We start from the raw sequence: 11,461 nt of genomic DNA, 5'->3' as shown, positions 1-11,461 counted from the left end.
TAGTGTTTGCTGCTTCTTACTTCACTACCCTTTCTGTACTCTTGTCTGCAAGCTTATTGCTGTCTTAATTCTCTCCTGGCAGGTCTAAAGCAAAATGTGGAAAATCTTAGGAAATCTTAGTGAAGAGATGAGAACTGCCTGCTTTTGGAGTGGATCCTCTTCTCTATTTCATGTCCTTAGATTCCAAAAGGAAAATCTTACTCCGGCCATCAACTGACATAATTTTTCTTCTTCTTTCTTTTTAAAACCTTTTATTTATTTATTGTAAATAAACTCTATGCCCAACGTGGGGCTTGAACTCACGACCCCAAGATCAAGAGTCCTATGTTCTACCTACTCAACTAGCCGGGCGCCTTCATAATTTTTCTTCTTATGTATTCCTTCCCCCTCTATGGCCTGTTGATTTTTTCCCAGTCTTCCTGTCCTTCCTCCTTATTTTAGTTGACCAAAATACCAAAGTATATTTGTTATCATCAGTGCTATTTCTTGAGATAGTTTCTATTTTTAATTAAAATAAAATTATTTGGGGTGAAAGATTTATGTATCTCTTTAAAATAAAATGTATTTTTATTAGTGCTTGCTTAATCCTGGACTTATTTTTTCTTTGTTAGTGTTTCATATATATATATATTACATATTCTTCTTCCCAGGGCTCCTTTTACTCTTACTACTCTAGTATTTAACACTAACTGATGCTATTCCTTTTAAAGGTTCAACTGCAGGTTTGAGTCAGACCTGAGAAGGTGGCCTAACCTCATTACCCCTGTGAACGCTATGGGCAGTCACTGGGACCTAGTTCGTATGGAGATCACTGTCCTCCAGCTTTTTCAGGACAGAAGCGCTACTGCGACGAAAAAAACGGAAGCTTAATTTCTCGTGCCTCCTCCCTTTTCTGTGAAGGGCGCCGCACCTGCTCCAACGTTCTAGGGAGGAATCACCACAGCTTTCTCCGACCCCTGAAAAGCGCCATACTCCAGGTGGGTCTAGTTGTCTCCCTTCCCAACCAGGGAGGAGAGCCAAAGTCACTCTTCCCGGGCTGGGTGGGCGCGCCAACCGCAGGCCCCCGCCCTCGGGGTCTGGGGATTGAGGGCGGGGCAGGTGACCCGCCGCCGGGTGGGCGGCCCGCGGAGTTAGTTACCTGGCGAGGCGCGGGGCGGGGCGAGGTGGGGCGGGGTATATGGTGGGGGCGGGGCCGGGGTGCGATCCCAGGCTGCCATTGGTCCACTCCGCGCCTGTCTCCATGTGCCGCGCGGCGGAGGCACAACATTCAAGTCCGGGGGCGGGGCCGGCGCGCGCCTGGAGGAAGCGGCAGCGCGGCAGCTGCGGGGCGTGGGGGCGTTGGGGGCGGTGGCGGCGGCGGCCGAGGCCGAGACCGAGGCGGCGGAGGCTGAGGCGAAGGCGGCGGCTCCTCACCCGGTGACGGTGCTCCGCCGGACCCCCTTCTGGGCCCCATGGAGGCGGCGGCGGGCGGGGGCTGCGGCTCCGGGCAGCCGCTGCTGCTGAGCGAGGGCGAGCAGCAGTGCTACTCCGAGCTCTTCGCGCGTTGCGCCGGCGCCGCAGGCGGGGGCCCTGGGTCCGGGCCCCCTGAGGCCGCTAGGGCAGTCCCCGGCGCGGTCTCCGCAGCAGCGGGCCCCGTGGCCGACCTGTTCCGGGCGTCGCAGCTGCCCGCCGAGACGTTGCACCAGGTAGGTCTCCGCGCCCCCCTGCCACAGCAGGTCTCTGGGGACCATTTCTGTGGGGATAAGGGGGCGGGGTGGGGCGATAGGGCTGCCCAAGGACCTGGAGGCCTCGGCCAGGTCGAAGTCGGGGATGGCGGCGACGCCCTTGGCCCCCGGGGAGCACCGGCCTCCTCAGCAGCTCAGGAGTGCTGGGTGCGCTCCGCGTCTTCCTCCCCTGAGACAGACTGATACTCGTTCCCCTCCCCCGGCCATTGCTGGGGCTCTGCAGTCGCCCAGACCCAAAGTTTGCCTTGTTCTGGAAGTGGTGTTTGTTTTGGCTGGTGTCTGGTTTAACCTCTGCTCCCCGCTCCTGCCTTTACCTCTCCTGGGTGGGTGGAAAGGGGTAGGCGCTCAGGGTGACTTTCTGGGATTCGAACTTGAAGTGTGCTTGTATGTGTGTGTGTGTGTGTGTGTGTGTGTGTGTATGTATGTATTTGAATGTATATAGAGCCAGGGGCCCAGAGCTGAACGTTGTCCGCCCTATATATATGTAATATATATCTATACTATATGTAATTGCTCTTTAACATATTTCTAGATATTGGTATTAAATTTGAAAGCCTTAATAAGTTGCAGAGCAGGGACAAAGGGCTGCAAGAGGATGTCTGTCAAGGCAAAGCCAAGCTTACTGTTTGGGGCTAGAGATAGACCCCAGACATCCACCATAGGAGACAGCTGTAGTTTCCCATCTTATTACTTGGACTTGAAATAGAACTGAAAAGTAATGTGTGTCATAGCTACCTCCTTTTAGCTGCTCCATACCTGGAAAAGGAGGAGGGAGTGATCCACAGCACATGCTGTTTTTGTTTTGTGCTTTCCTTGGAGCTTGGAGAAAGACTACTTGATAAGCATCGTCTTTTGATGTCACCAGGCTTTCATGTTGATAAGATTCTTAATATCAGGCCCAAAACATGAAGCTTTTTTAAATTAATTTTTTAAGTTTTAATTTTAATTCCAGTTAACATACAGTGTTATATTAGTTTCGGGTGTACAATATAGTAATTTAGTACTTCCATACATCATCCTGTGCTCATCAGGACAAGTGCACTCTTTAATCCCTGTCACCTATCTAGCCCCATCCATATCATTGCAAATGGCAAGATTTCGTTCTTTTTGATGGTTGAGTAATATTTCTTTATATATATTATTTATAATAAATATATATATTACTTATAGTAAATATATATGCTATTTATGGTAAATATATATTTACTTGGGCTGCTTCCATATCTTGGCTGTTGTAAAGAATGCTGCTATAAACTATAAACATAGGGGTGCATGGAAATGAAGCTTTTCTTAAAAACAATAGTATGAAAGTTAACATCAATTGAATATTTAGAGTAGGAAGTGGTATTTTAAAATCTAGTTCTAGAGGATTAGTGAGGGTTTTGTGGCTCACTTGCAATGTCACTGTATCTGTAGGTTATTTTTTTTTCTTACCACTAAAGACTGCGCTTTATACTGCTGGAGCATGCATATGCCTATATGTTTGTGAGCATAACTTTAGCCACTCTGTAATCTTTCACCTTTTAAAGAGGATTTCTGAAAATGTAATTAATATTCATAGAACTTAGCATGGTTGTTTAGCCCTTAAGAAGTCCTTTGTATGTAGAAAGTTCTGCAATTGCTGTTCTGTGGTTGAGCTGAACTAGGTAGACAAAAAGTCCGTGTCTTATTTTTTTTTAAGATTTTATTTATTTATTTGACAGACAGCCAGCGAGAGAGGGAACACAAGCAGGGGGAGTGGGAGAGGAAGAAGCAGGCTCCTAGTGGAGAAGCCTGATGTGGGGCTCGATCCCATAACGCTGGGATCATGCCCTGAGCTCACGCCCTGAGCCGAAGGCAAACGCTTAACGACTGTGCCACCCAGGCGCCCTGAAAGTTTTTTTTTTTTCGAATTGGGGAGGGGACTTTCCTGGTGTTAGAATCCATGCTCCCTTGAAGTATATATGATTCAGAAAGAACCCAAGGCACAGTGCATTTGCATGAGTGAGTGTATATTCTTGACGTCCAGTTGAAACCTGCTTGTAGAAGACTGCTTCAGATGTTGGCAAAGGGAGACATGCCTAGAAGATTGCTTGTAGTAAATCTCTCAGAGCTGTAAGTTTTCTTATTCAGCCCAGCAAAATAAAATACATCCTTCCCCATTCATCTAATATAATTGTAATAATCCAGTATTCTTCATACGGGTAAAAACATCAGAGGGGTGCCTGGGTGGCTCAGTCATTAAGCGTCTGCCTTCAGCTCAAGTTGTGGTCCCGGGGTCCTGGGATCGAGCCCTGTGTGGGGCTCCCTGCTCAGTGGGGATCCTGCTTCTCCCTCTCCCTCTGCCTGCTGCTCCCTCTGCTTGTGCTTATTCTCTGTCAAATAAATAAATGAAATCTTAAAAAAAAATGAACATCAGAGGCATCCTGGACAGGAAAGTGTAATCAGAAGAGATTCAAACAAAGCTAGCAGTCAGCAGCCACCTAATTTTACCAGCCATTTTAGTGGTGTGTGGTGTGGTGTGTCGTGTCGTATCTTGGTATGTGTGTGCATGCTCCATTTACCTCAATTTGCATTTCCCCATGAGTGTATTAGCCATTCTTTATTTTATTTTTTAAAAATTTTATTTATTTATTTGAGAGAGAGAGGGAAAGCATGAGCAGGGGGAGAGGCAGAGGGAGAAGCAGACTGCCCACTGAGCAGGGAGCCCGATGCGGGGCTAGATCCCAGGACTCTGGGATCATGATCTGATTTAAAGGCAGATGCTTAACTGACTGAGCCACCGAGGTGCCCCTAGCCATTCTTTAAAACAAATGTAGACATTTTTAGCCTTTCCCTGTTAAACAGGAACCTGTAAGTTCAGAATTAAGTGGCCCAACAGGTATAACTGCCCAAATCATGGAGTCACTAACCATCCCTGGTAATTTCTATGGTAACAGCCAGATTTTTTTTTTCGTAAGTATATAATTAAGATTACTATAACATTTCAGGCAAGGCGAAAATCTTACCTGGAGTAAATGTTTTACAAAAATACTTAATTTTGTCTCCTTCTTGCAGTAAAAAAAACCCACTACTATACCTGTTACTTTGTCATGAAAATGAGTTACATTAAGGATTTTTTTCCATTGAAATGTATATATATATGTTTTAATAGATTTAATTTTTTCAGAGCAGTTTTATGTTCACAGCAAAATTATGGGGAAGGTGCAGAAAATTCCCATACATCCCCTACCAGTGCACATGCACAGCCTCCCCCATTATCAACATCCCTCACCAGACTGGTACATTTGTTATAGTTGACATTGACATTGACATATTATTATTGCCCAAAGTCCATAGGCTGCATTAGGGTTCACTCTTGGTGTTGTACATTCTACATTTAAAAAAAATATATTTATTAAGACTTAATTTTTTATTTATTTAATTTTATTTGAGAGAGAATGAGAGAGAGAAAGAGAGAGAGAGAGCATGGGGGGGGTGTCAGAGGGAGAAGCGGGACTCAGTCCTGGGACTCCAGGATCATGACCTGAGCTGAAGGCAGTTTCTTAACCAACTGAGCCACCCAGGTGCCTAAAACTTAATTTTTTTAGAGCAGTTTTAGGTTAATAGCAAAATTGAGGGAGAGGTGCATAGGGTTCCCATATACCCCCTCGTCACACACATACACAGCCCTCCCCATTAGGAATACTCCCTTCCAGAGTGGTACATTTGTTACAATTGGTGAACCTACATTGACATATCATAATTACCCTGAGCCCATAGTTTATATTATGGTTCACTCTTGGTGTTGAACATTGTATGGGTTTGGACAAATGTATAATGATATGTATTTATCATTAAAATGTCATACAGAATAGTTCCATTGACCTAAAAATCCTCTGTGCGCTGCATAGTCATCCCTTCCACGTAGCTCTAACCCCAGGCAACCACTGATCTTTTTACTGTCTCTATAGTTTTGCCTTTTTAAGAATGTCTTATAGTTAGAAAAACACAGTATGTAATCTTTTTAGATTGGCCTCTTTCATTAATAATATGCATTTAAGATTTCTCCATGTCTTTTCATAGCTTGATGGTTCATTTCTTTTTAGTGCTGAATAATACTTCATTGTCTGGATGTACCAGAGTTTATTTATCCATTCATGAACTGGAGGATATCTTGGTTGCTTTCAAGTGTTGGCAGTTATAGATCAAGTTGCTATAAACATCTGTGTGCAGATTTTTGTGTGGACTCAAGTTTTCAACTCCTTTGTGTAAATACCAGGGAGTGTGATTGCTGGATTTTATAGTAAGAGTGTCTTTAGTTTTGCAGGAAACTGCCAAACTGCCTTCCAGAATGGCTGTATCATTTTGCAGCCCCCTCAGTAATGCATGAGAGTTCATGTTTCTCCATATTCTCACCAGCATTTAATGATATCAGTGTTTTTGATTTTGACCATAGGAACATAGTGGTATCTCGTTGTTTTAATTTGCAGTTCCCTAATGACATGATGTTGAGCATCATGTCATAAGCTTATTTGCCATCTTGAATTATATTTTAATGCATCACAATAGCCTATTTTGAAAAGGTCTTTTGGTCCTATCTTTACAGTATTTATGTTCATTTGCTGATTTATTTTAAAAGCCAGACCAGTACTAGGTGACAATGGTAGAACACAACCCTTTAAAATAGAAAAAAGAAAATATGAATGTCTGAGAAACATAGTTTTTGTTTTAAGACAAAGAACTACAAATGTTAGAATGATTGGTTTCTCAGGTCGTCAAGTATTTTGTTGGTGTTCAAAGGCCAGCATTTTACTAGAAGGCATAGGGTGGTGTGGTGGGAATCAGGTTTGGGTTTGGCATGCATTTGAGTTCCTGTTGCTCAAAATGGACAGTTCTAGGTGCTGAGGTTACAACAATGAATCAAACACAAATCTCTGTCTTCATAGAGTTTACATTCCAATGCATATGTTTTTTATTCTTCAGTTTATTTAAGAAACAATTTGAAATACAACCTCCAGAGGGGCACCTGGCTGGCTCAGTTGGTAGAGCACATGACTCTCTCTTTTTTTTTTAAAGATTTTATTTATTTATTCGACAGAAATAGAGACAGCCAGCGAGAGAGGGAACACAAGTAGGGGGAGTGGGAGAGGAAGAAGCAGGCTCACAGCAGAGGAGCCTGATGTGGGGCTCGATCCCATAACGCCGGGATCACGCCCTGAGCCGAAGGCAGACGCTTAACCGCTGTGCCACCCGGGCGCCTGTCTCTCTCTCTTTTTTTTATTATTTGACAGAGAGAGAGAGAGAGAGCCCAAGCAGGAGGAGGGACAGATGGAGAAGGGAAGCAGGCTCCCCCCTGAGCAGGAAGCCCCATGGGGGTCTTGATCCCAGGACCCCAGGATCATGACCTGAGCCCAAGGCAGATGCTTAACCACCTGAGCCACCTAGGTGCCCCAGAGCACATGACTCTTGATAAAGGGGTTGTGAGTTCAAGCCCCATGATGGGTGTAGAGCTTACCTTAAAAAAAAAAAAGAGGAATATAACCTCTAGAAATAAAATATCTACCTTAAACTAGCAAGTTTTGTATTCGATGTAATGAATTAAAATATATAGACTGATTTATAATATTTATCTTTTAGGATGGTGTTTTAGTCTCTGGGAATGCTGTGCATATTTGAAATAGTCATAATTTGTTTTAGTTTTTATGATAGTCAACTCTTTTTTATTTTTAAATAGTCTATTTTTTAATGTTTTTTTATTATATTATGTTAGTCACCATACAGTACATCCCCGATTCCGATGTAAAGTTCGATGATTCATTAGTTGCATATAACACTAGTTCTTATGTTCCATAGATGAGAGAAATCATATGATAATTGTCTTTCTCTGCTTGACTTATTTCACTTAGCATTATCTCCTCCAGTGCCGTCCATGTTGCAGCAAATGTTGAGAACTCGTTCTTTCTGATAGCTGAGTAATATTCCATTGTATATATGGACCACAACTTCTTAATCCAGTCATCTGTTGAAGGGCATCTCGGTTCCTTCCACGATTTAGCTATTGTGGACAATGCTGCTATGAACATTGGGGTGCATAAGGCCCTTCTCTTCACTACGTCTGTATCTTTGGGGTAAATACCCAGTAGTGCAATGGCTGGATCATAGGGTAGCTCAGTTTTTAACTTGTTAAGGGACCTCCACACTGTTTTCCAGAGTGGCTGCACCAACTTTCATTCCCACCAACAATGTAGGAGGGATCCCCTTTCTCCACATCCTCTCCAACAATTGTTGTTTCTTGCCTTGTCTATTTTTGCCATTCTAACTGGCGTAAGGTGGTATCTCAGTGTGGTTTTGATTTGAATTTCCTTGATGGCTAATGATTTTGAACATTTTTTCATGTGTCTGTTAGCCATTTGTATGTCTTCATTGGAAAAGTGTCTGTTCATATCTTCTGCCCATTTTTTGATTTGTTTATTTGTTTCTCGTGTATTGAGTTTGAGAAGTTCTTTGTAGATCTTGGATACCAGTCCTTTATCTGTAGTGTCATTTGCAAATATATTCTCCCATTCCGTGGGCTGCCTCTTAGTTTTTCTGACTGTTTCCTTGGATGTGCAGAAACTTTTAATCTTGATGAAGTCCCATAAATTCATTTTATCTTTTGTTTCTCTTGCCTTTGGGGATGTGTCATGAAAAAGGTTGCTTTGGCCGATGTTGTAGAGGTTGCTGCCTATGTTCTCCTCTAGAATTTTGATGGATTCCTGTCTCACATCGAGGTCTTTCATCCATTTGGAGTTTATTTTTGTGTATGGTGTGAGAGAGTGGTCAAGTTTCATTCTTTTGCATGTAGCTGTCCAATTTTCCCAGCACCATTTATTGAAGAGACTGTCTTTTTTCCACTGGATGTTTTTTCCTGCTTTATCAAAGATTAGTTGCCCCAAGAGCCGAGGGTCCATTTCTGGGTTCTCCATTCTGTTCCATTGGTCTATGTGTCTGTTTTTGTGCCAGTACCATGCTGTCTTTGTGATCACAGCTTTGTAGTACAGCTCGAAATCCGGCATTGTGATGCCCCCAGCTTTGTTTTTCCTTTTCAACAGTTCCTTGCAGATTTGGGGCCTTTTCTGGTTCCATACAAATTTAAGGACTATTTGTTCCTAAATAGTCTATTTTTTAATTGGGATATAATTAACATGTAACATTATATTAGTTTCAGGTATACAACATAATGATTTGGTATTTGTATATTTTGTGAAATGATCACCTCAGTAAGTCTACATCCGTCACCACAGATAGCTAAACATTTTTTTGTGTGATCAGAACTTTTATGATATACTCTCTTAGCAACTTTCAAATATATAATATAGTATTAACTATAGTCACCATGCCGTACATTAAATCCCCATGACTTTTTTATTTTACATCTGGAAGTTTGTAACTTTTGATCATTTTCACCCATCCTTCCCCCACATATCTGTCCTCTGTATTTATGAGTTCAAGTTTTTTGTTTTTAGATTCCACATGTAAATGAGATCATATGGTGTTTGTCTTTCTCTAACCTGATGGTTAACTCTTAGACATTAAAGGGAATAGCTATAAAACACTGCTGATTCTGTAATAGCAGGGAAAATCATTGAATTGGAAAAAAGCCAATAAATGTCTGATCGTTTAAGCGGCTTTGATTGAGGTAAAGAAGTAAATCAGAGCTGCTAGAAGCAGGGGATATTTTAAAAATTCCTGTGCGCTGAATCAGATTTTTGTTTTTTTAAAAGATTTATTTATTTTAGAGAGAGAGAGCATGCAGGGTGGAAGGAGGGCAGAGAGAATCTCAAGCAGACTCCCCGCTGAGTGCAGAGGGTGTGGGGGCTCCATCCCACGACCCTGAGATCACCACCATAGCCAAAATCAGGAGTCCGACGTGGGTGGCTGGGTGGTGCAGTTGGTTGGGTGTCCAACTCTTGGTTTTGACTCAGGGCATGATGTTGGGGGTCACAAGATCAGTGCCGAGTGGGGCTCTGAATTCAGCGAGGAGTCTGCTGAAGTTCTCTCTCCCTCTCTCTCCACCCCTCCCTGTGCTTGCTTTCTGTCTTTCTCTAAAGTAAATAAGTAAATCTCAAAAAATAAAAAAAGAGTCGGTTGCTCAGGGCGTCTGGGTGGTGCAGTTAAGTGTCCGACTCTTAGTTTTTGGCTCAGGTCCTGATCTCAGGGTTGTGAGATTGAGCCCTGTGTCGGGCTCCCAGCTCAGCATGGAATGTGTTTGAGATTCTCTCTCCCTCTCCTTCTGCCCTTCCCGCTTGTGTGCATGCTCTCTTTCTCTCAAATAAATAAAATCTTTATTTTTTAAAAAGATTTTATTTATTTCTTAGAAAGTGAGAGAGATCACAGAGGGAGAGGGAGAAGCAGACTCACTGCTGAATAAGAGGAGAGCCTAATGCCAGACTTGATCCCAGTTCCCTGAGATCATGACCGGAGCCAAAAGCAGCCGCTTAACTACTGAGCCACCCAGGCGCCCCAGTAAATAAATCTTAAAAAAAAAAAAGTCTGAAGCTCAACTGACTGAGCCACCCAGGTGCCCCATGCATGGACTCACCTTTGGGAAGAAGTCCTATTGAAAGGTTTTCTTGTAATTCATTGAAGCAACTGTTTAATCATTAAAGAAAACTATAGGTGAAAGACAAAATTTTGTGAACTTTATCCATTGTTAGATTTTTAGCCGGAACTGTTTTTTAAAAAATGCAAATAAGGCAGTTTTCTGTTTTTACATCTTTATATCATATCCCTTTGTAACATAGACTTTAAGGACATAGAGGCCAGAATACTAAAACAGTAAGAATGTATGCTATTTGAGATAGTGTTCTATTTTTTGTAAAAAAGAAAGAATGCCAGGGGCACCTGGGTGGCTCAGTCGTTAAGTGTCTGCCTTCGGCCCAGGGCATGATCCCAGAGTTCTGGGATCGAGCCCCACATCCGGCTCCCTGCTCTACTGGGAGCCTGCTTCTTCCTGTCCCACTCCCCCTGCTTGTGTTCCCTCTCTCCCTGGCTATCTCTCTCTCTCTGTCAAATAAATAAAATCTTAAAAAAAAAAGAAAAAAGAAAGAATGCCAGCAGATATAGGAAGTTCCAGAGCCAAACTATTGTGTGGTTAAAAGAGGGACATTTGTGTAATAGTTGCTTGTTGACTCTTATAAGAAAAATACTTCAGGTGTGCAAAACTTAGAGGACTACCCAACAAATAAGTAAAACAGTTCATTCAGTGTGAAAGTTTCCTGTGGCCTCCTTCTCCGGTCCCATTCTCTTCCCTTCCAACCCCAGAGGTTACTGCTGTCCTGAATTTGGTGTGCATGAATTGAAAAAATGGGACAACTGGGTGGCTCAGTCGGTTAAGCGTCTACCACGGGCTCCAGTCATGATCCAAGGTCCTGGGATCAAGCCCCACATCGGGCTCCTTGCTCAGCAGGGAGTCTGCTTTTCCTTCTGCCTGATGCTTCCCTGCTGTGCTCTCTCTCTCTCACTCTCTGACAAATAAATAAATAACATCTTTACAAAATAAAACAAAAAAATGTTAATACTTTTATTATTCGTGTGGATATTGTGTGTGTATCTGTACAGTGTGTGTGTGTGTGTGTGTGTGTGTGTGTATAGGTCACTAAAACAATATATTGTTTTGTGTGGGTTTTCAACTTTTTTTTTTGAAGATTTTATTTATTTAGTTGACACACAGAGAGAGAAAGAGAGAGAGTGTACAAGTAGGTGGAGTGGCAGAAGGAGAAATAGGCTCCCTGCTG

The 11,461-nt window shown here is 42.8% G+C and overlaps 1 protein-coding gene across 1 annotated transcript in view; it reads left to right on the top strand.

Annotated features, from left to right (window-relative positions):
* The first annotated feature begins 1,362 nt into the window (after positions 1-1,362).
* The window catches only part of REPS2 (RALBP1 associated Eps domain containing 2), a 219,323-nt gene continuing 209,224 nt past the window's right edge, over positions 1,363-11,461 (top strand). Inside the window, exon 1 of the mRNA XM_040633929.1 lies at positions 1,363-1,685. Within this exon, the coding sequence (XP_040489863.1) occupies positions 1,452-1,685 (234 nt within the window). The 5' untranslated portion in view covers positions 1,363-1,451. The remainder of the gene's footprint in view (positions 1,686-11,461) is intronic.

This window comes from Ursus maritimus (genome assembly GCF_017311325.1).
Source record: "Ursus maritimus isolate PB19 chromosome X unlocalized genomic scaffold, ASM1731132v1 scaffold_X1, whole genome shotgun sequence".
Lineage (NCBI taxonomy): Eukaryota > Metazoa > Chordata > Mammalia > Carnivora > Ursidae > Ursus > Ursus maritimus.
This window is presented reverse-complemented; position numbering and strand designations above follow the sequence as displayed.